Source organism: Aegilops tauschii, chromosome 2 (assembly GCF_002575655.3).
Source record: "Aegilops tauschii subsp. strangulata cultivar AL8/78 chromosome 2, Aet v6.0, whole genome shotgun sequence".
Classification (NCBI taxonomy): Eukaryota; Viridiplantae; Streptophyta; class Magnoliopsida; order Poales; family Poaceae; genus Aegilops; species Aegilops tauschii.
The window spans coordinates 88,728,354-88,756,344 of NC_053036.3; the positions used below are offsets into that span (position 1 = coordinate 88,728,354).

Here is a 27,991-nt window from a genome sequence, read left to right on the forward strand (position 1 = left end):
GCAGACCCTACCCACGAGACTGTCGGCCTTGGGGTACGCCGTTGTCCACCCACGAATCCCTTCCATCTGCAACCAGGTACCCTCTTCATCCCTGCCAACGCCGTCCATGGTAGACACCACGCTCGGCAGGTGTTCTGTGACGCCCCGATTCAATCGTACACTAATCATACACGCAAACGTGTACGATCAAGATCAGGGACTCACGGGAAGATATCACAACACAACTCTAAAAGAAAAAAATAAGTCTTACAAGCATCATAATACAAGCCAGGGGCCTCGAGGGCTCGAATACAAGTGCTCGATCATAGACGAGTCAGCGGAAGCAACAATATATGAGTCCAGACATAAGTTAAACAAGTTGCCATAAGATGGCTAGCACAAACTGGGATACAGATCGAAAGAGGCGCATGCCTCCTGCCTGGGATCCTCCTAAACTACTCATGCTCGTCGTCAGCGGCATGCACGTAGTAGTATGCACCTCCGGTGTAGTAGGAGTCGCCGTCGACGGTGGCGTCTGGCTCCTGGGCTCCGGCATCTGGTTGCGACAACCAGGTAGAAGGGAAAGGGGGGGAAGAGGGAGAAAAGCAACCGTGAGTACTCATCCAAAGTACTCGCAAGCAAGGATCTACACTACATATGCATGGGTATCTGTGTAAAGGCTAATATCGGTGGACTGAACTGCAGAAAGCTAGAATAAGAGGGGGATAGCTAGTCCTGTCGAAGACTATGCTTCTGGCAGCCTCCATCTTGCAGCATGTAGAAGAGAGTAGATGGTAAGTTCACCCAGTATCATCGCATAGCATAATCCTACCCGGCGATCCTCCCCTCGTCGTCCTGTGTGAGAGCGATCACCGGGTTATATCTGGCACTTGGAAGGGTGTGTTTTATTAAGTATCCGGTTCTAGTTGTCATAAGGTCAAGGTACAACTCCGGGTCGTCCTTTTACCGAGGGACACGGCTATTCGAATAGATAAACTTCCCTGCAGGGGTGCACCACATAACCCAACACGCTCGATCCCATTTGGCCGGACACACTTTCCTGGGTCATTCCCGGCCTCGGAAGATCAACACGTCGCAGCCCTACCTAGGCACAACAGAGAGGTCAGCACGCCGGTCTAAATCCTATGGCGCAGGGGTCTGGGCCCATCGCCCATTGCACACCTGCACGTTGCGAGGGCGGCCGGAAGCAGACCTAGCAACCTCTGTTACAAAGGAAGTCATGTTACGCGGTCCAATCTGGCGCGCACCGCTCAGTCGCTGACGTCACAAAGGCTTCGGCTGATACCACGACATCGAGTGCCCATATCTTTCCCATGTAGTTGGTTAGTGCGTATAGACCAAATGGCCAGACTCAGATCAAATACCAAGATCTCGTTAAGCGTGTTAATTCGAAGTATCCACGAACGCCGACCAGGGCCAGGCCCACCTCTCTCCTAGGTGGTCTCAACCTGCCCTGTCGCTCCGCCACAAAGTAACAGTCGGGGACCGTCGGGAACCCAGGCCCACCTCTACCGGGATGGAGCCACCTGCCCCTTCAGCCCCCATCTTCGAACAGTATCATAAGTAATGTAACAGTATAAAGTATATAACATATGCCTGTGATCACCTCCCGAAGTGATCACGGCCCAGTAGTATAGCATGGCAGACGGACAAGAGTGTAGGGCCACTGATGGAATACTAGCATCCTATACTAAGCATTTAGGATTGCAGGTAAGGGTAACAACTGTAGCAACAATGACAGGCTATGCAGCAGAATAGGGTTAACCGAAAGCAGTAACATGCTACACTACTCTAATGCAAGCAGTAGAGAGAAGGAATAGGCGATATCTGGTGATCAAGGGGGGGCTTGCCTGGTTGCTCTGGCAAGAAGGACGTGTCGTCAACACCGTAGTCGAACTAGGAGTCGCCGGCAGTCTTAGGGTCTACGGGAAAGAAGTAACGGAGGGGGAACACAATAAATAACAGAGCAATCAAAGTATCACAAAGCGTAACATGGCAACGCGCGGTGCTAGAGATGACCTAACATAGTAGGAGGTGTTACCGACGAAGGGGCGAAACATCCGGGAAAGTATTCCCGGTGTTTCGCGTTTTCGGACAGATGAACCGGAGGGGAAAAGTTGCGTGTTCGCTATGCTAGGGATGTGTGGTCGACGAACGGGTTGCGTATCCGGATTCGTCTCGTCGTTCTGAGCAACTTTTATGTACAAAGTTTTTTCCATCCGAGCTACGGTTTATTTTATATTAATTTAAAAAGAATTTAATCCTTTTCTAGAATTAATGGATTATTTTAATTCGAAAATGCACTTATGATGTCATCATGACGTCAACATGACGTCGGCGGTCAAAGTTTGACCATTGACCTGTCAACTGACAGGTGGGGCCAGTTGCCATTGACTTAGTTTAACTAAACATAATTAGCTAGTTTAAGTAAGTGATTAGGTTAAGCTAACATATTTAATTAAGTTAATTAACTTAGTTAACTAATTAATTAATTCATTAATTAAATTATATTATTATTATTATTTTCTTATCTCCTTTTTAAAAAACGGTTCTGGGCCGGGCCCCACTTGTCATTGGCACAGTCGCCTTAGCGGGCGTGTGGGTTACGGGCGCTGGCGCCCAGCCCGATTGGGCATACGCCCAGATCGAAGGGGGGGAGCCGCCGGCCACGGGCACGGCGATGCCGGCCGCCTGAGGCGGTAGTGCCGAGGCCAGGCGAGGTGAGGCAGCGCGCGGGCGCGGCGGGTGACCAGGGGGCATGCGAGAGGAGGCGAGGTGGCGCGGCCGGGCGAGGACGGTGCCGGAGTGTGCGGCATGCTGCGGCGGTACGGGCGCGTGCGCGCAAGACAACGGGAGCCGAGGTTGTCAGTGGCGCGGCGGGCGCAGCGGTGGGTTGCGAGGCCGCGCGGCGGGAGCGGCAAGGCGAGGCGAGCCGCGGCGGGGAGCAGGGGCGTGGAGAGGTCCACGGGCATGGACGTCGGGGCGTACGAGGGAGAGAGGAGGAGAGGCAGAGGCCGAGGGCCTCACCAGCGGGGCGTAGGGCACGGGGCAGCGGTTGTCGAGGCGGTGGACGGGGACGATACACGGTGGGGAGGAGATCCGGCGAGGAAGCATTCCAGCAACGTGGTGCTGGCGACGACGGGCGACGGCATGGGGTCGGCGACGAGGCGAGGCCACGGCTCAGGCGGGAGCGCGCGAGGGAGAGGAGGGGCGCAGAGGAGTCCGGAAGGGGCGGCGCCGGCGCCGGCTGGCGGCGGCCCTAGTGGAGCGGCGACTTCCATCAGGCGCGGGCGTGCGGGAGGAGGGGATCGAACAGGAGCACCCCTCCTCCGTGCATCCGCGCGTGTGTGTGTGTGCGTCGTGGGTGGCGGCGCGGGGAGGGAACGGGGGAGAGTGGGGGATCGTGCGGGAGAGAGTGGGTAAGGCCTAGGGTTTGCGGGGCAGAGGCCTAAGTAGGCCAAGGGCATGGGCCGGCCTGGCTTGGCTGGGTCATGGCCCAATTGGGACAGAGGGGTTTACCCTTTTTTGTTTTACTTTTTTGTTTTATTTGTTCTTTTTACTGTTTTATTTTATTTAGTGCGTCTAATCATATTATAAATATGTGGTTTCACCACCATAATTACTTAGGATTTATAATTTTTGACATTTGAAAACTTTTATTGTTTGCTTGATTTTGAATTTGAATTCGAACGGGATTTGATGCATCGCGAGGTTAACAACAGTAATCGTGGTGACGTGGCATCGTTAATAGAGAATTACTGTAGCGTAACTATCAGGGCGTCACATGTTCGCTCAAATGTCATCGAGCTTTTTTGAACTTCCACTAGTAGAAAACAGGGCTTTGGTTCGGCCAGAAAAGAGCATTAATCCCGGTTGCATTACGAACCGGGACAAATGTGAGCATTAGTCCCGGTTCGAGCGGCTAGGGCACCGTACAGGCATTAGTCCCGGTTCAAATGAGACCTTTAGTACCACGAACCGGGACTAAAGGGTGCGATGCCCATTAGTACCGGTTCGTGGCACCAACCGGTACTAAAGGTTAGACCTTTAGTCCCGGTTCGAGCCACCAACCGGTACTAATGGGGTTTGAGGCATTAGTACGGGTTCATGGCACGAACCGGTACTAAAGGTCCCATTTTCAAACTCTACCCCCCGGTGGATCGCCTTTTCAGTTTTGTAAAAAGCAAAAGAAAATGATAAAAACTTCAAAAATTAAAATCCTTCCAGATGTAGTTATGTTACTACATGTACTAGTTAGGAAAATTTAAAAACTTAAATTTGGACATGTTTTGCAAAAAGTGTAGGGAAAATGTAAAACGGCTATAACTTTTGCATACGATGTCAGAAAAAAACGTATAATATATCAAAATGTTCAGCACGAAAATCTGCATCCGATTTTGACCGCCTACGGCCTGTTTGCAAATTTTTAGAATCCTCAAATTCTAAAAGAAAAAAAGTTATGCTCAAATTTCAGGGTTTTTTTGAATTTGTGTTAAATCTGGTCAAACTACTTATTCAAGAAGTATTAGTGTTACTAAATAATTATTCAAGAATATTAGTGTTACTAAATAATTATTTCAGTTTTTTTGAATTTTGGTCAAATCTGGTCAAACTGGGGTCAAACAATGGTCAAACTGATTATTCAAGAAATATTAGTGTTACTAAATAATTATTTCAGTTTTTTTGAATTTTGGTCAAATCTGGTCAAACTGTGGTCAAACAATGGTCAAACTGATTATTCAAGAAATATTAGTGTTACTAAATAATTATTTCAGTTTTTTTGAATTTTGGTCAAATCTGGTCAAACTGTGGTCAAACTATGGTCAAACTACTTATTCAAAAAATATTAGTGTTACTAAAGAATTATTGTTTTTTAGAACAATAGTTTCAAACTCAAACAGTGAAATGTGTGACTTCATGCTCAAGCTAAATTCCTAGGGTTAATAGGATTGACATCTTACTATTGTCAGGAAAACAACAAGTGCAGTCTTGGAAACGAGGGAGAATAGAACCCGGAAGTTAAGCATGCTCAGGCTGGAGTAGTGAGAGGACGGGTGACCGTCCGGGAAGTTAGATGATTTGGAATGATGAGGGGTGATTAGAGATTAGAGGTTAAATTGAGCAGTGATGAGGGGTGGTGATTAGAGGTTAAAATAATTCAGAAATTTGAAAATTTCAAAAAAAAAAATCAAAAAAAACAAAAAAATCATAAATTTTCCTTTAGTACCGGTTGGCGCCAACCGGTACTAAAGGTGGACCTCCAGGCAGCGGCCACGTGGAGGGCCTTTAGTCCCGGTTCGTGTAAGAACCGGGACTAAAGGGGGAGGCTTTAGTAACGACCCTTTAGTCCCGGTTCCAGAACCGGGACTAAAGGCCCTTATGAACCGGGACTACAGGCCCTTTTTCTACTAGTGTTCTTCTTGTTTCTAGAGAAGCACGATGGTGGGGTACTCCGTGTACGAGGATGATTTGTTGTGCGATACGTGGTTGGCCATCTATAAGGACTTTGTAGGCATGAACAAGGGCCCGGCCTTTTGGCAAAGCTTGCATGATCATAAGCGAAAGAACTTGACACCCTACAACATGCACGTCATCCATGCACACAATGTGAAGTCTCTAACGCATCGGTGATACACCATCTCTAACTACGTCACGAAGTTTTACTGTGTGATTCACCATGTGGAGACAAGTTGCCATTGGGCGCATCAGCCATCGAGATAGTAAGTGTTCTTTCTGTTACCCTACATGTTGGTTAATTCATTCATTCATTCAATTTTGATGTACACGTGTGCCATGATTTACTACATGACCGAGGGCAGACCATTCACGCACATACATTATTGGATGAAGCTCAAAGGGCAGTTTGTGTGGGACGACACGTGCCGGTTCTGGCTCTAGTGTCATTGAATTTAGAATATATTATTTTGAAAAACTCATTGAACATCTGGTTTATCTCGTTGAATTTGAACTATTGTTGTACTAGACATATTTGCATGGATGAATTGTGCTCTTTCTATAATTACTTTAGTGCTACGGGCTATATTTTTTATATAAATTATGTCTGAACTATGTTGAATTCTTTGGTGTTTGCATGAACTTTAGAGGTAATTACACCGATGGTGTTTGAACTTGTTATGGATGTTCAGTTTAGTGCCTGAACTTGAAAAATACATTGAACTGGTTCTAAAACTTGGCTAGTGCGTGCAAATACGGTGCTAAACACACATGTAAACGTATATGCGCTGACGTGGCACCCCACCTGTCAGTATAGAAGAAAAAAAATGGAAGGTAAAATTATGCTCATTTGGAGCCGAACCGCGACCTCCTCTTTGATTATTTACGCGCTGACCACTACACCGAAGAAACAACAGTGCAAACTAAGGCGTGCACTACTTTATGTATGATAGCATGACTTTTGGTGCTTAAATAGGGCTGAATAGGGTGCCCATTTAGTACAGATTAACTTTTTTTTAAATGTTAAAAGTCTGTAAATTATAATTCATAATAATAAAAGTTAGATTCAAATATTTGTGTATTATTAATAATTACTTCCTGATACACAAATATTTGTGTCATTAATAATTACCTTGTGGTATAAAAATATTCGTGTGCACGTATTGCTAATTTAAAAAAAAAGGCCCCATGTCATGTTGTGGATTACATATATTTTTGGTACATAAATAGTAACCTCATGGTACACAAATATTTATGTGAAGATACGATAAATATATAGATATATGTAATAAAATAACTTACTAAAAAATGTCTTTAATTTTTAGAAATATTCACTTATTATTTAGAAAACAATAGTTTAAATATAAGCCATGAGTGTTTAAAAATGTTTAGTAAGTACAAACTTTTAAAGTATACAATCATGGATTATATTTAAGAATGTTCGTCAAATACAATTTTAAATGTTTAGTGAATACAATCCATACATAAGGTAATTATTAATAACACACGAATATTTGAATCTAAAATTTATTATTACGAATATAATTTACAGACCTTTTACATTTCTCTCTAAAAAAATAACATGTCCTAAATGGCCCACTGGATGCAGCGCATTTAAGCACCAGAATCCTTTTTGTTTCCTCGCAAAAAAAAAAGAATCTTTTTTGTTTATCATTCATTAAAGTAATCTTGCTTCGCCACTACAAGTGGCCCCATGCCATGTCAACAAATACGGGGCCACATCAACACACTACACGTCTACATATGAGATTAGCACCGTATTTGTACGAGTCAGCCAAGTTTTAGAACCACTTCAGCGTATTTTTCAACTTTAGGCACTAAAGTGAACATCCATGGCAAGTTCAGACACCACTGATGTATTTACCTCTGAACTTTACCTGGTTTGTTAAAATCGGCTTTGAAATGCATGCAACTATGGTTGGATAGTCAGTTTCCGCATCAGTGTTCATGGACTAGTTCTCACGTGTCCACAGATGGAAACGGTGTCCAGTTTGAGGGTAGCACTGAAGATGCGTCGCCTCAAACCAAATGACCGGTACACAAAGTAACATCAAAATAAAAGTACGATCAGGATCATGCACTACGTCTACATGTGTTACTTTCTCTGCCACTGCCAAGCGCCGCCTTCCACTTGACGGCGACCTCCTCTAGCGCACGGCGCGACGGCCCCTCCGGTGACCACGCATGTGCTGCCGCTTTCTGCAGGTCCTCGGCCCGGCGCCGCAGCTTCTGACCCCCCTCCACGAGCTCCTTCACGGCGGTGGCGATCTCGTGGCGGGTCACCAAGCATCCGACTTCCGGCGGCACTCGCAATGCCACTCCAAGCTTCTCTTCCAAAATAACGGCGTTCATCCTCTGCTCCGCGTACAGCGGCCACGCGAGCATCGGCACTCCGCACCCCACGCTCTCCAGAGTCGAGTTCCACCCGCAGTGCGACACGAAGACGGCGGTCGCGGGGTGGGACAGCACGCGCACCTGAGGCGCCCACGCCGCGACGGCCAGGCCCCTGCCCCGCGTCCTCCCCAAGAAGCCCTCGGGGAGCCACGCCAATGGATCTTCCTCGTCGTCGCCGCCGTCGGTTCTTGGCATCCGCACGACCCAGAGAAACCTTTGGCCGCTCGCCTCGAGACCAGCCGCGAGCTCGGCCGTCTGCTCCACAGAAAGTGCTCCGCCGCTCCCGAAGGCGACGTACACCACAGAACCGACCGGCTGACGGTCGAGCCACTCCAAGCATGGTGACAACGCTCCCGCGTCGGCTTCGTCGGGATCTGGCCGCCGGACGAATGGCCCCACCGGGAACACCGGCGGGAAGAAGAACGCGTCTGCAACTTGCTCCGGTGCCGCCAGCCGCTTGAACGCTTCCGCGGTGCCAAGTTCCATCTCGTAGAACGTGTTCACCAACAGGCCATCGGCAGCGCGGATCCTCCGGCCCAACTCGACAACCTGCTCGTAACCCGGGTGCCTGGAACTGCCGCACCCGTCGGGGAGGTCCTCGCGGCACAGCGAGACGCCGCCGAGAAGCTCGAGAGGCACCGCGAAGTCGCGGTATTCGCCCGGGGCGGCGTCCTCGTGGAGCTCCAGGATGTGGCGCGTGAGGGCGACCAACGCCAGGTTGCTAGGGATGAAGAGGTACCCCGGGACGCCGAGCTCGGCGGCGACGGGCAGCGCCACGGAGCAGAGGAAGTCGGGCACCAGCGCGGCGAGCGGGGCGGCACTGGAGCCGTCGTTGATGGAGCGGAGGAGGGCGCGGATGTTGGGGACGGAGCGGCGGACGAGCTCCAGGAGCACGAACCCGTCGTGGGCGTCGGCGGGGAGGTCGTCCATCCGGACGGCGGGGAGCGCGGCGGTGGCGACGGAGGCGGGGAGGCGCGGGAGAAGCTGGCCTGCCGGGCCGGAGAGGTTGGTGAAGGTGACGATCGTGGCCGCGAAGCCGTGGAGCTCGACGAGCCGCCGCGCCAGCTCGGCCATTGGAATGAGGTGGCCGGCGCCGGGGCTGGCCAGAAGCACGACGTGCGGCCGCGGCCGCGCTCTGGGTGGCGCGGAGCCAGTGCTGGTCAACGACCCCATTCCGCCGACGGGTTAATTCTTGCGGTGCACCGTGCGTCCGTGAGCGAGATGCTGGTTGTGGTCTTGTGGATCTGGATTCCAAGGTCCGATCCCATTCGGCATGTTACGAGGTAGAGTATACAGTTTTTTGGGACCGTGCTGCGGAGGTGCCAGAATTAATCCCACATGCCTGGTCAGAGCCTCGCAGTCACAGCACCGCGAGGGAAGTCTGATTTAAATCTTGAGTTTGTAGAGAGCGACGCAAGAGCTGTATTATACCTACGGTTTTCTACGAGTTGAGAAGGGTTACGTAAAGACTTGCATATTTTAATTGGTGATTACCAGGGGCACGAGCCCACCCTAAAAATCCGGTGGGCAAAGTTTGATTAGTGGGAAGGAAAGCTCCGTACGCTTAGAGCATCTCCGACAGTAGCACAGAAGTTTCGCGCCTTAAAATAGTTTTAGCACGTCACTATAGCATTTTTAGTGCGTCGGACCCAACATTGGTTTACCAGATACCCAAAAACGCGCGTCCAGAAAAACACGCAATGTAAGTTGTGAAGCATGCGCAATTCAGCGCCTCAAATTTGCATCATGCGATAGTGTTTTCCAACGGGCGGCTAACCCTTTTTTGCACGCGCATTATTTTACAGCTTCTGCTGGAGCTGTCCGGCGCTCAAAAAACCCGAATTTTAGCGAGCGGATTGGGCGCCTGTTAAAGATGCTCTTACGTACTCCCTCCGTCTGGTAAAAAATGTACATATAGAATTTTAGGACAAATTATGAAGTGAAGTAAAAATGCATGGAAAAGGTACAAGCCACCATCTCTCTTCTTTTTAATTACCCAACCTCCAATGAGCTAAGTGCATATAAAAATTAAGAAGACCATGTGTAGAATGTTATTGGTCTTGATTACCGTGTGATAAGAAAGAAATGTTATTTTCTACTTTGAAGTGCATTGGGAAGTTAGGAGTACACTCTTTTTATGAATAAAATTTATAGCCAAACGTACATCTTCACCGGACGGAGGGAGTAGATGTCTTCGTAGGTATATATTTTTGGCGACACAAGTGAATCCTGACATTTAAATCCTGAAGTCCATACTCTGACCACACGGGCAATGCTATACCTATGTAAAAAAGGTACGTAAGCTAAGGCCTTGTACAATGGGAGATGCTTAGGGGAGGTGTTTAGAAAAATAAACCAGATTTTTTTTAAGCACCGGTGCCTATTTGTACAATGGGAGATGCTTACGTAAACTAAGCGTCTATCCTGTAGAAATAGGCACCGGTGCTTTAGAAAAATTCGGTTTATTTTCGTAAGCACCTCTATAAGCATCTTCCATTGTACAAGGCCTAACAGGGTGTCCAACGTGGGGGTTATTATCGGGTGTAGAGAGAGGGAGAGGCCCGCCCCCCTGAAAATCAGGGGGAGAAATTAATTGGTTGGAAGGATTACGTAAAGCTGCGCGTAAAATGTTCCGTTGGTGTAGTATTATCGCTGACCACACCGATCCCAGTCCTTTTCGACCTTCAGGCGTGTTTAGGAGTGAATTTGATGATGTTGCATTGGGAGACTCGGATTGCTAACTTTGACCATCATCACTGCAGCAGCTTGGCCTCCGCGTACTGCATGGTGGAAACGCCTCAACCACCATAGCGTCGAGCCCGTGCATGGCTTGCTGCTGCTGCCGAGTCGTGATGAAGCTCAAGAAGCCGGCGGCGGGGCAGAGTCGCGAGTGTCGTCGTGGCGCAGGTAAATGATGGAGCCCCCTGCTATGGCATGGTCGGCTGCGTGCTACTGGCCGACGCGGTCGTGCACATCAGGATCCCCTCGAGCAGCGCATGTTCCATCATTATTCATTGGCAACCACGCGCCTAGGAGCGTGCACGGACAGACGTGGATTTTTGAAGCTCAGACTTCCGAACACCTGTTATTCTTACCCTCCAACATTACTTTAACAACTATGCTACACAACTAACTTATTACATGATTTTTTTTCTATTTTTTGTTTCTTCAAAACAAAACAACAGACAAACCTTAAAACTTTGCAGGACAACAATACATTCTTACTACAATGTGGGGAAAAATCAGATTTTTTCGTCCAACATAAATAGAGAAAATGAGATTTTCTTTTTGAGTAAAAAAATATCATTTTTAGTATATATGATTCAGAAAAAAACCTTAAAGTTATTTCCTACATTATAGTTAGAATGTTTTGTTGTCCTGTAAAGTTTGAACTTCATACGCAAGTTCATATGTTGTTTCATTTGAAAGAAGCAAAAAAGACAAAAGTGCTAGCACGAATCGCGGTGCAGAAATGGATGGCTAGATAAGGGAATGTACCAATGCCTGTGCTTTGATAAATGTTAACCGTACATGGACGACGTGTGCCTTCTTATGTACTTTTAATTTTTGGTTCATGTGTTATTAATCCTGAGTATTTATTCCACCCAATCAAATCTAATTGAAATGTATTGGAACTGATTTCCGCAGCAACACGCGGTGTATCATCTAGTTTCCCTAATTCTCGAGAATTTGGAGGAACCCTAGGTTATTACTCCTTCTGCAAAGAAGTATAAGAGCATTTAGATCACTAAAGTAGTGATCTAAATGCTTTTATATTTCTTTACAGAGGGAGTATATGATTAGAATGTGGTAATGTATTTGATCTATATAATCTTGTTGTGATGATTATTTTCACTGTGTTGTGTGAACGTTGAATGCATTATATTTGACCCATGACGTTTAGTGATCTAAATGCTTTTATATTTCTTTACAGAGGGAGTATATGATTAGAATGTGGTAATATATTTGATCTATATAATCTTGTCGTGATGATTATTTTCACTGTGTTGTGTGAACGTTGAATGCATTATATTTGCCCCAAGTGAATGTCATGGATGTCAATGGCACGGTGGTGATAGAAATTGCCTCTCTCCTTAGTGGACCTTTGGTAAGGGAACAGCCGAGATCTATATGCATTAACTAAATCCAGGGGCGTTAATCATCATCATACTTGGCTACATCTATGGAGGGATGATGATAGTTTTGCGTGATACAGAACTACGGAATTAGTGCATATCTTATTATTTGCTCCGCCCTCACAAAAACATACATCAAAATGATGAAATATTTAAACATTCACTATCATTATATACTAGTGGGGAATCCAGAGCTCTCGAGAATACCTTAATGCAATTCCTATACTACTCTTCCTTTCTCTCTCACACCCCTCTTTTACTCTAATTACAAACACATACGTCACTTGACTTGACATGGTTTGAAATGTGCACTATAGTTCTTTGCTCACAAACACTACAATAACTTGCAAGCATCGCACGATGAACCTCTAGGTTGCAAGCACAACACGAGACCACTAGGCACTTGCAAGCACAACACGACAACCTCTGAAGGTGCAAATGACCATTTCCTTCGTCTCTTTCTGGGATCGCTACTACCACTAAGCAAGCAACTACCAGATTGTTTAGTCTCTCCCATCCAAACTTACTAACATAAATCTTATCTGGCTGACATTCTGAGATGGCAAATGAACCCTTTTTATTGCAGTTTTGTATGAGCGAGATCAAACGGTGGTAGTTTTAAACTATCTGTCATGTCACTCCAAAGAAACTACCACCCCTCACAAGTAAAATTGCTAGCAAAATCATTCACAAATGCCACCACTCCTGCTGAACGTTCGCCAGCTAAGGGGGTCCTTCAGCAATCATTACCAATTTATTAATTTTGATTTATGTTGGTTCTCAGGGGCACATGTTCCATCTATCCATGTATGAAGACTGGTATCACAATCTCGATGGACCCTTTGATAATAGCTAGGAAATTTTGGAACCTCAACATATTTACAAAGCTGTTGCCATGACTCCTAAGACCCTTCAGTAATCCCTTGAAAAGTTCGTGGCATGGAACTCCATATTTACAAAGCTGTTGCCCCTAGCAATTAACCGAAGACTCCTGATTCTGTGCTCAAGTCTACATCAAATTCTAAAACCAAGACAGGAATCAGTAGAAGTCAAGCACTCCTGTGATGGTGATCGGAGGGTCGATCAGTACACGTTTCGCTTGTCCTGATGAAAACAGCTGCGGCAGCATGTTTGCTTCCTTTGGTGCAACACCAGGGGCTGTCCAAAGAGTAACATGTGGCCAGTCATTTTTGGAATCGATCTTCTCGCCATTTACAGTTCCAAGTTGTGCCTCGAGAGCAGCCATCTTATCAGTGTAGAGGAAGGCGTTAAACGACACTGGGACTTCCTGGTTCTGGTAGACTCCATAGCTAGCAACTGCAGCTACACCATGGGCTCTTTTGTGGGCAAGGGTGACATGAGCCTTGCTTAGGTTATCCTCCACTTTTATGCCGTTGAGAAAATTGTTTACATCACCATCATTTTCGCCCAACTGTTACAGTTACCCAATGTGTAAATGGTTAAATTAGAGAATCATCCATGACTGCTGCATGACGACAAAACCTAGCGGCAGCAGTCACATGACTACAAAAACTAGAACTGGGAAAGTTCATACACCTTAAGGACTAAGTTGAGCGCATATCTTACCTTTCGGAGAAGGCTCAATATATCTGCCTGGGGTACTGTAACCGCAGCAAAAACGATATTCCCAAACCTTCGCTTTGCAGTATCAGGAGTTTTGACATCACCTTTTGCAACAGCCTTCAACTGTTCCAGTACTTCTTTCACCGCAACATCAAATGGAACCTAATAAATGAGAACATTATAACAAAAGAAACGCATCCTCTCTTTCTGTGCAGTGAAATTTGTAAACGTCACAGTAAACAGCTTCTTATGATTCCACAGAATACCAGTGCAAGTCCCTAATTAAAGGTCATCATTTATAAACTACAAATTGCAAAACCATTCTATTGCCTAAACACAGAAAGTAAATCTAGAACTAACATGGTTACCTGAATGGAGGTAAGATAATTAGCATTCCTTGACAAGACCACACGTAGTCTTTTCTCCCACTGAGCCCATTCTTGAGCATATGAACCTTTTGATGGCTCCGCTCTGATATGACATTATTGTGAAAATCAGCCAGCATACAAATAATCATGAATTTGATAATGCGTCGCTAGTTATGAAAAAAATGACAGCTGAAACTGCACGAAGTTTGTACTCCGAGAAGGGTGTACAATGAAAACTGCTTAACAGTTTCATACCTCCCATGCCTGCTTTGATGCAGTCTGAATAAGCTCATTCCCTCGTCTAAGATAGTTTTGACATCACCAGGCAATGGAGCTCTGCATGAAATTTAAGTAGCAAACTAGCAATTCAGTGGATACAAGTACGCAAAGCAACATATCAATCAGAATGTACGAAGAGGACGTAGCCATTTTCTCTGGCACATGACATGAAAAACCGCACATTTATCTGGATAACAAATGTATTGAACAAGTTGTCTTCCTAAATGTTTAATCAAGTGAAAATAAAATAAATGTATAGCTCTACTAACATGGTATTGTAGAGACATGGAATGAAAAATGGATTGCCCAGCCATATAAAAGAATGGGGCAGACAGCATCAAGAATATAAGAAACAGGACATTTCATAAACTAGTGGCGGAAATAGTAACATTAATCTTACCTCTCTGGCTTCAGGAGAGGCATCTTAACCAAAGAGCCAAAACGCTCATATAATTCACTTTCAAATTCTCTTCGGGACTGAAATTAGTTTATTGATGAACATTGATAATTTGGTATATTCCAGCAGGAGTTGAAACAGTTTTTCATTAAATGTACATACCTTGCCATCATAGAGGTTGTAAAACATTAGCAAAATATAGCCAGCATTTGGTGATGCTTTGTCCAGATTTCCCTTTTATAAATTATGGAAACAATTTAGAATGTATAACGGTGAGTATCAACAAACTTGTGTAAGAGCAAATATCGTGTACATACCGGATGATTGACCCGTTGGAGTACACGAAACATGAAAACAGCAAGAGCTTCAAGAGAGAATGGATTTGAATCGGTGCCTGTTGATTCAAGGAACAAGAAGAAAACTTATGAAACTTATTCAAGAACAAGGCATGACCAGTTGTAAACAGAGATGTATGCAATAAAATTTGTAATGTCGATCCAGAATTTTAACAATCCCCTTGCAGGATATATGGAAGAGTGGATTTTCAGAGGACGAGCGCCTTCAGTATCTTTATCTGGGCCATTAAATCCGGACTCGTGATTCTGGAACCGTTGACCATCTGGATTTTCGCACAGTTGATTTGTTGAATACAAGTAGCAAACGCGTAAGCGGTGGCATAGGGATGCAACACATGCTGTGTTGTTTCCTTCCAAGGGACAGGGGCTGGCGCTGGAAAGGGTGGTGATGCAAAGGAACTGGACCGACATGGGAGGCTCTACTGCCCGGCCGGGATGCTGGCCCTTTCCTCTATTTCTGCCGATGCCCACTCTCTCTCTCTCTCTCTAGACAGCGCTATAACTCCGACGACGAAAAAAAAATCAACATTCTTCTTCTTTGCGAGGAAAAGGTCTAGATCCATCATGGTCTGCTGGAGTTCATCCCAACACAGATGTGGTGCTGGGCTGCAACACCAGGAGTGAAGGCAGTAACCAAAGAATGGAGCTATGGAGCTCGTGACTCTGTCGTCTTCATGAGGGTATTGCTTATGTCCGCTAATGGAGGTGGCAGGAGTGCACGATGGTCGTGGAGATTGCTTAAGGTGGCGAGGCACCAGATCTGGCAGCGTAGACACCAACCCTGCCAAGATCTCAGCCGGCATTAGTGTGGCCTTTGGTTCCGTCAGTTCAGAATTGATTGTTCACGGCAGGGTAGATTCAACCAGTTGTTTCTGTATATTACTATTCTCTTACCTGGTGTTATAACCGGACCATATCTTACCTAATTGAGTTTTTCTAGGATTCAGGGGCAATATGGTCATATTTGTGCCATGCCAATCTTGGAGGTTAGTTTTGAGGATTTTGTCTGACCTGTACAAGTCAGATCGTAAATCTGGTGGTGAACCAGTGCATGTGTTCTTGTTGAAATTTGGTTGGACTCCAATTCCTGATAGTTATCTATTTGTTCATGCGTTAGGGCCTCTAAATCCAGAGTCTCACCACTGATTGAATGGATTCAAATGGAATCGACACTAATTGCAAATTGGTTCTCACTTAATTGAGTTACTGCATAACGGTGATGCTTTGTTCATGTTAATGCGGCAATGGTTCATGTCGTGAGAAATTTTTGATAAAAAGTGGTGATTTAGGCGTAAAGTTTTGATACTCAAAATATTGATGTCTTGTGCAGACCTGCTGTTAACTGCAGATCATGACACTGTTAATTTAGATTAGTCAAGCTCAAGCCAATATTGCAGCGAGCCTTTTCTCCTTGAAAAAAACAATCAATGGTGATGTCAATTGCAAATCTTAATCACAAACTATTCAAATTTTGAAGTAAGACCCATGTATGTGTGTCAGTGGGCATGCCCCGGCACAGAAACATGTTTGGCCGCATTGACTGCCGTGGCCCATGAGCCAGGCCACCCTTCTGCGGATGAAATAGGACATCAAGTAATCAATCTTCCCTACCTATACTGCTGGTGAATATATCAACATAGCCGATCCCAATGCACCTGTGCGGACATGATTGCGAGCTATCAGGTGCTCGTCCACCAAAAGGACTTATTGGGAACCTAAGCCCCTATTGTGGCAAGTCAATAAGAGGCCTCAAGGAGACTATTAATGAAGTCATGGGGTCCACATGATCTCTAGATTGATTTGAGTGCGATGTGTCAACACAATTCAAACAGATGCAAAAGTTCCCAGAGAAATGCAATTTGATGTTTCTCTTTTGAGTTCCTTGCGAAATGAAAAATAAATAATGAAGCACAAGTTACCTTCAGAATCAGGAATAACAGGAACAGCAGCAGCCTTTGTCATCCCACACATATCCTCAATCTGGAATAAATGATTTATCAGTTCAGTTCTTCCTATATTGTCAGAACCAATTTTCAAGGGGAAACAAAGCAAGGAAACAGTAATCTTGCCTGCCGCCAGACTTCCTCATTTGGTGCATTTTTATCAGCAAGGGTTATTCTAAATGGTTTCTTTTTTCGCTCATCAGCAACCTTTTGCCAGTATCTTCCTGTAAGGGTGGACAGTTAACAAAATGGTCAAATAAATAATGTATTACTTTGGCCGAAATATAACACCTAAAACAGCAGGAAAATTCTGAAGCAATAGGTAGCGACACAAAATTTGTGGCAATCTGAAAAACACTGACACTGATATACTGATAAATCTCTACTGCTATAATGCGGCAGTTATGAAATTGGATTTGCCACACTTCTTTTGTTTTCTCGTCAACACAACATTGGCAGTCCATTTCTCAGCTATCTACCAGGCATGCAGACGCGTAATCGAACAGCTAAGAACTACCGGATTCGCTCCCTGTTCTGGCGTCCCAGGGGCATACACATGCCAAACTCTGTGTACAATAATAAACAGAACAAAATATTCAAACTACATCGGCATCCCATGCGAGGGGCATTAAGAATATTCCTGCCACCTCATAATATGCATGTGCGGCACCGGCACAGCAACATTACTTTGCGTGTTTTGCCCCTCTCTGTATGTAAATAATACTAGCTCTGAACATGTTTATTGGTCCGAAAGTGCTCCGGAGATGTAAACTGGGGATAATGTTCTATCTCTAATCAAGCTGGCTAAAGTGGTCTACTGTCCATGGAAAATTTATTTCTTGGCAAAAAGCAAAGCTTATCAGCTGCTCTTTAGAGAATAATGAATAATATCTTTGTCAGACCAAGGCACACACCAATAATCAATTATCGTGGTGAACAATAGGGTAGTCCTAGAGAAGGCACAGCTGTGATGATCGACTATATGTGACCACTAGAAAGCTGGAACAATTGAACGCATCCACACTCCAGTTTGTAGATCTAAGAACAAGTTGGGCCCGATGAACATCACTAGAAAATGTTGCCAAATGTTCCATACCTTTAGTACGATCTCCCATCAAACTATGAAGAGGACGATTATCACCAAGGCCACCGGGCGTGTTTAATATTTGCTCACATAAAGCAGACTTCGCACAACCAGGTATACCTGAAAGAAGAATAAACATGACAAAAGAAGATAATGAGCAATAGTAATTAGTAAGCGAGAAATGTTTGGCAGCAGATATATTTTATCAAAAACTGTTTCAGGTATGAACCAGGTGTTGCATGACTTCATATGATACGTTGATAATAGATATAAGGAGGTAATATATATACAAACACGGCATTACTGAAGAAAACAAGGTTTGTCTGGCATTGAGGCATACTGACACCAAACTTAGGGCCTATACGGTCTGGCATAAAGCATATGCTCATTGGATTTATAAGCTTAATCCAAGCAGCCAAAGACCAAAGAACAAGTATTTTATGCTTACGGATATGAACATCTGCTAGTACCCAACTTCTATGGCTAATTAATCTGCTTTATCTGGTTTATAAGCTATTAAGTTCAATAGCTGACATAAGCCAAAGCCACGCCAAATAGGGTTCCTACATCTTATAAATGCTCAAGCATGTTCAAAAATTCAGAACCAAGAATCTGTCGTCCTTTTTCTATCTTTCTTGAGCAGTGGTAAACATTCTCAGTATCCCTATTATTACAATCACCGAGTACAATTGAAAATCAATAATCTTTAAGTCTCAGAATCTGGTCGAAATCAAAATTACCAGGAAAGAAGACAATAAGGCCCTCAGTTTTCGAAACAACGTCCAGGGATGTCGACGTAGGACTAGAAGGAGCTGTCCCACGTTCTGGCTGAAGGTCACCCTCTTCATCTCTCTGTGCATCAAGTATGGCCAAGAAATTTTCTGTTTGAACCAAGTCACCAGCAGCCCCTATCAAAGCCTGGTTTGCAGGACTACGCTTAGCATATTGTTCAAGGAAAGGTTCTGCTTCGCTAAGATATGTTGAGGATGGCAGCTGCTTATTTTGATACTTTCTTCTGATGTATACAGCCCTACAATGGGTAACCAGTTTAATTAACACAAACGTTTGCAAGAAACTAAGGATACATGCTATGAAGAGAGAATTTAGCAATATACCATTCGTCCAACATTTTGGTGAGCTCTTTCTGCTTACTTGCTGATGTTCCCCAAATCTTCATTTGCCTATTAACAAATTCAGGAACATTAATATCAGGGAAAGCACTGTTTGTATACGGTACAAAAGCAGCAAGACCATGTAATTAGTCACAATTGGCAACTCAGCTACAGCAATTACATGTGGTAGAATCTTCAAGCATGAAATCATCACTTGCCGAAGGAAAATTCTTGAATTTCACAAAGTTATAGACATCTGTGTGTCCCTGCCTTATAGGTATTGTCATTCGCTGTTATATATATACCAACTAGGTTGAAGGCTGGAGGATGTGTTACAACTGTTTTCTGAAATTACATAAATTATGGAGAGCACGAAACTAAACCAGCAATTATAAAGTTCACAAAATAGTTAATTGTCTCAATTGGCATTGATTTCCTATCAATTGTTCATAGAGAAGCAGAGGTGAAGCTTGAAAGTTGGATAAGAGATTGGCCTACATGGCATACCTCAGGTAATAAGTTCTATACGCAGATGGGCCATCTTTGAAGAGGGTGGACAGGCCATTCCGAATTAAAAATGTCCTTATCTGTCAGGTAGAAATACAAGAAAATTCTTAGAAAAAACATATTCAGCAAAGTTAAACCTATACAGTTGTAGACCTCTCCCATGTGCAAGAATAAAGAATCTACTGAAGGAAAGGGAGTCCATAGAGAAATGTCAGGGGGAGATCCGCAGGAAGTAACAGGAACGCACAACCATAAGCATATTAGTACCATTGCAAAACTTAATTACCAAATTCAACATGAAAGTAACCAATCCCAAGTAAACAGCATAGTATTCATATCTCAAGAAGTTGACCAATCAGCCAAGTCCCAAAAGAAGCTGAAAACGATAGCAAAGTACCTTATAGGTCAGAAATTTGAGTTTAACCATCAAATTTGAATCCTCATCAGCCAGACCATCCTTACTTGACAAACTTGAATCCAAAGCACCATTGATATTTCTCAGTAAAGTGTTACTGTCTTTGGAAAGTTCAGCAGCCTTCTTATTATTCGCCTTGAACAGGTTTACATCAACGAAGAAACCTAACCATGAAACGTAGATCAGTCAAAGGCACATCAGTGCATGTATTAATTGCAAGAGCTAAAAATTGATTGTCATGAGAGGTGAAAGTTTTATATAAGAAAAGGTTCAACTTACCTCTGTACAGTGGCCACAACTCTTGATTTTTCCTATAAAGGGAATGCAGGATTCATTAGACCTAATAAATCTCAAAAAGAGAAGCATAAAGAAAATACTTCCATAAGCTAATGAGATAACTCTCTCCAATTCATATTACAAGGCGTAACTTAGTCAGGAGTGGGAATTCAATAAGCCCATTAATAGTATAGGAAAATGACCATGGTAGCCATGAAGTCATTGTCTATGGAAGGAGAAAACAATTAGTACGAGTATTTAACCATAAAAATGAAGGGAGATGAGAGATGAACGGTGGCAAAAGCGACAAAAAATAGTTACTTCCAAATGCAGGCCTTATATTTTTAAGAAGGGTGCAAAATTAAACTTTATAGTTTGATGAAATGGAGGGAGTCATACACAAGTATGATTTCACAAGCTTACCTCATCTCTTGCTGATAGCGTCTAAAAACAGAATCACTGTACACATGGATAACCATCTTGTAACACAAGTTATCATTTGAAAGAGAATCAACCTTTTGATAATTCCAGTAAGATTTGAAAGATGCAGAGAAATTTTTCCGCTTCATCAGACCAATCATCTCCTGTAACAGTCCAGAACAGGAAGAATTACCATATAACAAGCTATTGGCTTACTGGTGTTGCAGTTAACATGCATTTAGAATGGGAGTATCTCTATTACAGTCAAGAACAATCTATTGTTGGACAAGAACCAATAAAATCTGCTAACCTGTAATTTCTTAGTTGCATAGTCCGTGGGATGTGCTTGCAAAAAATGAGTGACAACTGATTTATCAGCATTTCGAGACTGAGCCTCAAGACCACTGTATCCAAACCAATCACGGTGGTCTGGACACATTGAAGATCCAACATTTTCAAGAAGGGATTTAATTTGCTGTCATGTAAAAGTAGAAGTTACAGCAAGGTAGAACCAATACAAAGTTAAGACAAAGCACGAAGGAGAGGAGAATACCACTTCACAGCATTAAATATTACCTGCTTCTCATCTGACCTATTAGCAGCACATATGTCTCGTAAACTTGGTCCTAAATCAGAGTCACCTGCATATAATAGTAACTCTGTGAATCAGTAGACATATAAAGTGTTTACAACTTCACAGATAAGAAGTCTCAAACAATCTCGGAACACGATCAAATGCATCAGAAAATCTTTGTTAGGATAGATGCATATTGTACTACTTGAGAAGAATTGAACGATTGTGATTAACCTCTGTGATCTACAGATCCAACCATGATATATCAATTGCTAATGATTACAAAATAGTTATGCATGTAATGTGTAGGCATTTTTTTTGGAAAACGGCAAATCTCTGTATCTGTATCGGACTATCAGAATATGTATTTGACTATAAGCATTGGTGTTGCAGAGTTTAGCTCAGAGTCGGAAGCACACTAAGTGACTGGCAGGATTAGCACTGCCATGGTATAAAAACTACAAATATAATAAAACCAAAAAAAAAAAAGGAAGCCTGGTTTTCTTTATATGAGAGGAAGTCGACTTCAACTTTTTTTTAAAGAAGACACTCAATATTTAGATGAAAGCTTGGTCAAGGTCATCTATAGATAAACCGAAACCTTCCTAAATAACTCATCTATTCACTCAAACAACAAGATAGATTCATTATAGTGGCTTACCTCCATCTAATGAAGGTATTGGAAAGTTCCTCAAAACCTCTTCCATTTGAACTGAACTTTCACGACTAACAATACGGGCAACCAGACCTTCAAGAATCTCACCCTGCACCATTACATGATCCTTTGACCCTAGAACAAATAGTTAGTACTTTGATAGTGGGGAGAGATAAAAATATACCAGACCAGTTTAGAGCAGCAATGTAGACAAAAGAGTATCAGGAAAAAAGAACTTTCAAGATAGTCATACCGGGCACAGATATGTCAGCTATTTCATCAAGGGCTTTGCATACAGGTGTGGCAGTACCCTCTTCACACAAAGCGTCATAGGCAGCAAAGAATGAAGTGGCAGATTTCCTAATGGAGATGTAGACAGAAAGCATAACAACGTTATGAGCGGACCCGGCGCCGAATGAATATGTGCATTCATCCCAAAGTGATACTTGCATGCGATCAAACAGATGAATGAAATGAAAACTGTTCGGTGACAGGCACCAAGAAAAATCTGTAGGACAATTTCTAGCAATAATGCAATATAGACAGTTCACTTAAGAGCTCCAAGAGGATGCACATCAACGTAACAGTTGATGATACACAGGAGAACAGAACAAGAATTTAGTAACTTCACAAGCATAGGTTGACTGATTTTCATATTCAAGCAACAATCTAATGTGGCAAACATATTAACACAGCACTTGCTTTTGAAACACTGGACGGTTGCAAAACATGGGATGTCACAATTAAGAAGTAGATTGGAGGTCTTCTCTCTTCTGTACAGTGCGACTACATGAGGTACCATTATTAAATAAATAAATTGTACCAAGTCTTCCACCCTCCCTTAGTCCCATTAAATGGGCAATGCAGATATCATGTCAAACACTGTGGGTGTGCATATATGAGCGTCTGCATTTGTACTGTTTTTCTAAAAGTATATTGTGTCAAACAAGGCAGCCAAACACTATAGGCGGAGAACCTTCCACGCATGAAGTTATCAGATAGGCACCTTGTGGAAAATAGCCAGACATGATTTGTTGGTAGCCGCCATTTCCGACAAAATGAAATCACCTCTGGGGTAGAATAGAACTGAGGCTTGCCATGGCCCAATTCTGTCACAGCTGTAACCACAGCTGCACAAAAGCCAAAATATAATTGATATAACATCATACCAAAGGAGATTATCAATAATGAGGAAGTTGATGAACTGGAACAAATGCAGCAGGTGACTTCATACTTCAGAAGGAAAATGTAAGAATAATGCAGCATTTACAGCTTGAATGCAATATCAGAATGAAATTATGGCGAACAAAGTATACATTGAACAGTGAACACTTTAGTCAGGAGAAAAATAGGCATACCATAATCATCCTTTGGCCTTTGCCCATGGTCTCCTAATACAGCTGTCACAAGTTCCATTGAAATACATATTCGGTTTTTCTAGAAGCACAAAACAGGGGCAAAATCAGAAATCTTAAGAGAACTGCTGAGAACAAAAGGCACAGATGATAAAGAATGCTTGATTGTGCTTAATTCCAACAAACTAGCTCCAACAGTCAAATAAGCACCAAGGCGATTTGTGATTTAATTGGAAAGCATTAGATTTTATATTTGCTTATGTGAGTTTGTACAAATTTGGAAAGATGTCAAATTAAGGAGCTGGGATAAAAAAAATCAAAGTGCAAATATATATATATATATAATAATAATAATTACCCTAGTTGCACTCATACTGTAAGCTAAGACTTCACAGTGGATAGTAACATACACATATCCCTAGACTATGTTACTACCTTCATAGTGGGTAGTAACATAAGTGTGGTGTCATGCAAAGCTTCATTTATTAGGTTATAGACTCATATTGCATTGGGACATGTGATGTTACGGTAACTAGCTAAGTTACTCAAACTACCTCTCTCCTCATTAACTCATTGCCACATAAGCAAATTTGCTGAGTTGAACTCGATGTTACTGCTGAAGTTACTCCCACTGTGGCTAGTCTAAAGAATTGATGTGTATCAAGTACTGAAAGGCCCAGACACAGGAACATGGAGAACAAAAGTCAACACATGAAATTCTTGACAAAAGCTGCAATGGGTGTGGAATACCTCGAGAAAATCATTGAATTCCGCTTGCATTTTAGGAGCTTTGCCGCCCCAAGCTTCACGAAATAAGCGACCCAGGACAAAAACGCCCACGGCGGTGAAGCTACAAGCAGAATTTATGCCTTCAGTCAGAACACAAGTAGCTCAAGGAAAATAATGCAGATAAAAGAACAGAGCGTACATATTTCCAAAGCTGTTCTTGGCATATGCACCACCACGGTGACCAGCATACATGAATAGAGATCCTGAGTGCTTTTGCGTAACCTGGAAAAACAAAATATCTTAGCAGGATATACACTTCTTATTAGGCAGCAGGGTAATCACATCGAACAAACAGTATAGACTCTAGTTTTAGTTCCCAAAAGGCAATTAATTAGAAGGAAATGACGAATTAGATATACCTCAATGGTAGCTAATCCCTGCGACACGATCTCAATCATCCGAGTTCTTTTCTGCAATCACACAGGTGGGGTCACAGTGAAAATTCTAGTTAATATTCCATTTACTAAATGGGAATAAGAGACACTAAATGAGCCAGATCCCACTGTTACTAAAATATCACCTGTATAGTTAGCTCATTAACATATTCTCATCAAAAACAACTAAATACGTTCATATTAATCAAACCCATCAAGGTCTATAGAGCTACATTGCAGATTGCAGACATCATGTTCAAGCATACAATGGCTGAAAGTACAGTGGAGTGCATGGATTACTCAGCAAAAAAAACTCTTATATCACAAATGCCATGGAAACCTATCAAAGTGAGCAATACTGATTTAAAAAGTTGGAAACTAGGCTCCTTTTACTCTTTTAGCATTGCGGTAGATTCTGATAATTCCGTTGAACCACTTTTAGATATTCTTATTATATTTTGTTTGTTGTGTCCCAAATCATACAAGGACAATCACTGGAAAACTAAATTTATCTATTGATCTGATTTACTAAAAGGAGTAATAGACTTTCAAGTTTCAACACGCTCTTGTCAAACACATCAACCGCAAACTAAGCCCAAGTGTAGCAGGACAATTAAGGTGGCCTGTCTTATAACCATTATAAAGTATGGCTACTGGAAACAGCGGAACAAGGTCGCAAATCATGATGTTCAAGGTCTATACAGCTACAATGCAGACTGCAGACATCATTCTCAAGCATCCAATTGGCTGAAAGTACAGTGGGGTGCATGGATTATACTCTGATGAAAAAACTCTGTTTCTGCACAGTGGAATAGAAACCTCGAAAAAAAATGAGCAATACTCTTTTAGCATTACGGTAGATTATGAAGTTCCATTGAACCGCTTTAGATAGCCGTGTGTTGCATTTATTGTGTTCCAAAACCATATGAGAACAGTCAGTGGAAAACAGAATTTACGGATTAATCAGATTCTCTAAACAGAGTAATAGACTTCTCACACGTTCTTCTCCAAACCAACTTGTAAACAAGCACATCACATCAAACGCAAACTGAGCCCAAGTGTACCAGGAATATTACGGTGGGCAGTCCCATCAACTACTCATAATGTTGAGTAATTAACTATGAAGTTGGGTCAATGAATGGCTACAGGAAACTGTGCAACTAAACCGCTACTCGTAATGTGAACACCGAGCAGTTCCCCGACGGTTACTCAGGACACACTCGCGTTGTCACAAGGTGATCGAAGCAACGAGCAATTCAACAAACACCATGAGGGGGACCCAAGCAGCCACGCACCTCCTGATCAGATTTCTCGTTCTCGAACTTGGGGTAGAAGGTGGCCCTGATCTGCGCTTCGGTGAAGGTGTTGTTGTCGACCGAGAACTCCGCGGCCCCCTTGATCAGCCTGGAGAGCTTGTCGCCGGCGCCGCCCTGCTCGGCGGCGGTGACCGCGGAGGACGAGGACGAGGAGGCCGAGGTCGCGTAGCCCCTGGGCACCCACACCTGGGCCGCGCCTGCCGTGCTCGGCGCAAGGGCCATCCTCTCGACGGCCGCGGACGAGGGGGCGGGGGCGGCCTTCGGCTTCCATCTCTGCTGCGTCTGCTTGCCCTGCGGGAGACGCGGTTAGGGTTTGGGAAGCTCGAGAGGAGGAGGAGGAGGAGGAGGAGGAGGGAGGAGGGGCGTACGTGGTCGCGGCGAGGAGGCATTGCGAAGGGCGGGGCGGGGAGGAGGAGGGGGAGGAACCGCCTGGGGCTGTGGGAGAGAGAGAGGGAGAGCGACATATAAGTGCCGGGCACGACGCCGGGGCGGGGGATGGAAGTCGGTGGGGATAGTTGCGCCGCCGAAGGCACGGCGGGTTCAGGAGGGTTTAGCGGCGGTGGCAGGAATGCAATGCTAAGACTTGGGCCGGGCCATTTTGGGACGGCCCGAGGCTCGCCTGCAATGGCATTATGGTGGGACAGTCCACTACCAAGTTACAGCAGTAGAAGCAACAGAGCGCTCGACCAGCGGGTTTTTTTCTCAGTGAGCAAGCGCTGGGTTTTTTAGCATCAGTTTTTCTTGTTTCATCATTTCTAATGTTTTGTTCATTTATTTATGGAAAACGCTTAAAACCATCCGGCTGATTTTTCTCTCTCGTAAGCCTCCTTCTTCGAGCGCCACGTGCCCCCGTCAGGCTGTCCACCGTTTTCCCCAATAGCCCAACCTTATCTATCTCTACGAAGCGTCCTCCACACATTTTTCTTTCTTCTCTCTTTTTCCTTGCATCTCATCGCCAGAGGCCAGAGGAGACGAGTCATGGCGAGCACCACCACTAGCAGCCGGAGCTCCTCCGCTGCATTGCTGGAGGCGGCATGGCTGCAAAAGCACCATCCATGGAGGAGGCCATGGCGAACACCACCACATCAGCAGGGGGACCGGGAGTTGCAGTCGACGATGCAAAACGGCGGTCGTCGACGAGCGCCAGTGCTGCAACGCAGCAACTCGTCCATGGCCGCCGGGATGTGTTGCAACCTCGACTGCACTGCAGTGCAACCTCATGCTCCCGCAGTGGAGCGCTCGTCGGTGATGGCGGAGCTGCAGTGGAGCACTTGTCGGCGACGGTGGAGCTGCAGTGGAGCGCTCGCGCGATAGCGGCAGAGCTGCAATGGAGCGCTCGGCGCCCATAGAGGTCTGGAATGGGGTCCTCGTCGCCGGTGGCAGAGCAGCAATGGAGCGCTCGTCGCTCGCGGAGGAGCTTCAATGGAGCACTCGCGCGACGGCGGCGGAGCTGCAATGGAGCGCTCGTCGCCCGTGGGGAGCTACAATGGAGTGCTTGTTGCCGGCAACGGAGCTGCAATGGTGCGATCCGATGCAGCACTCGCACGACCGGCGGCGATGATGCGTTGTGGCAGGTTGGTCTGTGCAAAAAAGACCTGCCATGGCCGGTGGCGGTGTTGTAGGGGAGGGACCGGGTTGCTGGTGTTGGGAATCGTAGCATAATTTTAAAATTTTCCTACGTTCACCAAGATACATCTATGGAGTGTACTAGCAACGAGGGGAGGGGAGTGCATCTACATACCCTTGTAGATCGCGAGCGGAAGCGTTCCAATGAACGTGGATGACGGAGTCGTACTCGCCGTGATCCAAATCACCGATGACCGAGTGCCGAACGGACGGCACCTCCGCGTTCAACACACGTACGGTGCAGCGACGTCTCCTCCTTCTTGATCCAGCAAGGGGGAAGGAGAGGTTGATGGAGATCCAGCAGCACGACGGCGTGGTGGTGGATGTAGCGGGTCTCGTGCAGGGCTTCGCCGAGCTTCTACGAGAGAGAGAGAGGTGTTGCAGGGGAGGAGGGAGGCGCCCAAGGCTGTTGTTTGCTGCCCTCCCTCCCCCCCACTATATATAGGGCCAAGGGAGAGGGGGGCGCAGCCTTGCCCCTTCCTCCGAGGAAGGGTGCGGCCAGGGGGGAGTCCTTCCCCCCCAAGGCACCTCGGAGGTGCCTTCCCCCTTTAGGACT

At 44.6% G+C, this 27,991-nt stretch overlaps 2 protein-coding genes across 3 annotated transcripts; both read right to left on the reverse strand.

The window, feature by feature from the left end:
• Window positions 1-7,417: 7,417 nt before the first annotated feature.
• LOC109782146 (hydroquinone glucosyltransferase-like) lies at window positions 7,418-9,741 on the reverse strand. The gene has a single exon (XM_020340740.3). It carries the CDS (start codon window positions 9,040-9,042, stop codon window positions 7,549-7,551), a length of 1,494 nt encoding a protein of 497 aa, XP_020196329.1. The 5' UTR covers window positions 9,043-9,741; the 3' UTR covers window positions 7,418-7,548.
• A 2,999-nt stretch (window positions 9,742-12,740) lies between these two features.
• LOC109782153 (tRNA ligase 1) lies at window positions 12,741-26,326 on the reverse strand. 2 transcript variants are annotated; one of them, XM_020340748.4, is made up of 27 exons: window positions 26,178-26,326; window positions 25,789-26,091; window positions 24,479-24,529; window positions 24,259-24,341; window positions 24,081-24,180; window positions 23,334-23,412; window positions 22,982-23,105; window positions 22,229-22,335; window positions 21,982-22,110; window positions 21,323-21,387; window positions 21,057-21,221; window positions 20,750-20,910; window positions 20,330-20,361; window positions 20,033-20,214; window positions 19,636-19,715; window positions 19,132-19,197; window positions 18,757-19,046; window positions 18,029-18,136; window positions 17,059-17,156; window positions 16,909-16,969; window positions 14,951-15,027; window positions 14,796-14,867; window positions 14,637-14,713; window positions 14,213-14,293; window positions 13,958-14,060; window positions 13,593-13,751; window positions 12,741-13,437 (listed from the first exon to the last, which is right to left on the reverse strand). In XM_020340748.4, the coding sequence occupies exons 1-27, from the start codon at window positions 26,271-26,273 to the stop codon at window positions 13,045-13,047; spliced, it is 3,342 nt and encodes a 1,113-aa protein (XP_020196337.1). In that variant the 5' UTR covers window positions 26,274-26,326; the 3' UTR covers window positions 12,741-13,044. The 2 variants fall into 2 exon arrangements, with proteins under 2 accessions (XP_020196337.1, XP_020196336.1); XM_020340747.3 differs by having other exon boundaries at window positions 25,789-26,100.
• Window positions 26,327-27,991: the final 1,665 nt, after the last annotated feature.

Excerpts from the sequence above, each read along its gene's own strand:
- LOC109782146 (XM_020340740.3), bottom strand. The coding sequence starts at position 9,042 with ATGGGGTCGTTGACCAGCACTGGCTCCGCGCCACCCAGAGCGCGGCCG.
- LOC109782153 (XM_020340747.3), bottom strand. The coding sequence starts at position 26,273 with ATGTCGCTCTCCCTCTCTCTCTCCCACAGCCCCAGGCGGTTCCTCCCC. Across the intron at positions 20,215-20,329 it reads GTTGTGGCCACTGTACAGAG|GTTTCTTCGTTGATGTAAAC; the intron begins GTAAGTTGAACC and ends TTTCATGGTTAG. Across the intron at positions 18,137-18,756 it reads CCTTATTGTCTTCTTTCCTG|GTATACCTGGTTGTGCGAAG; the intron begins GTAATTTTGATT and ends TTCTTCTTTCAG.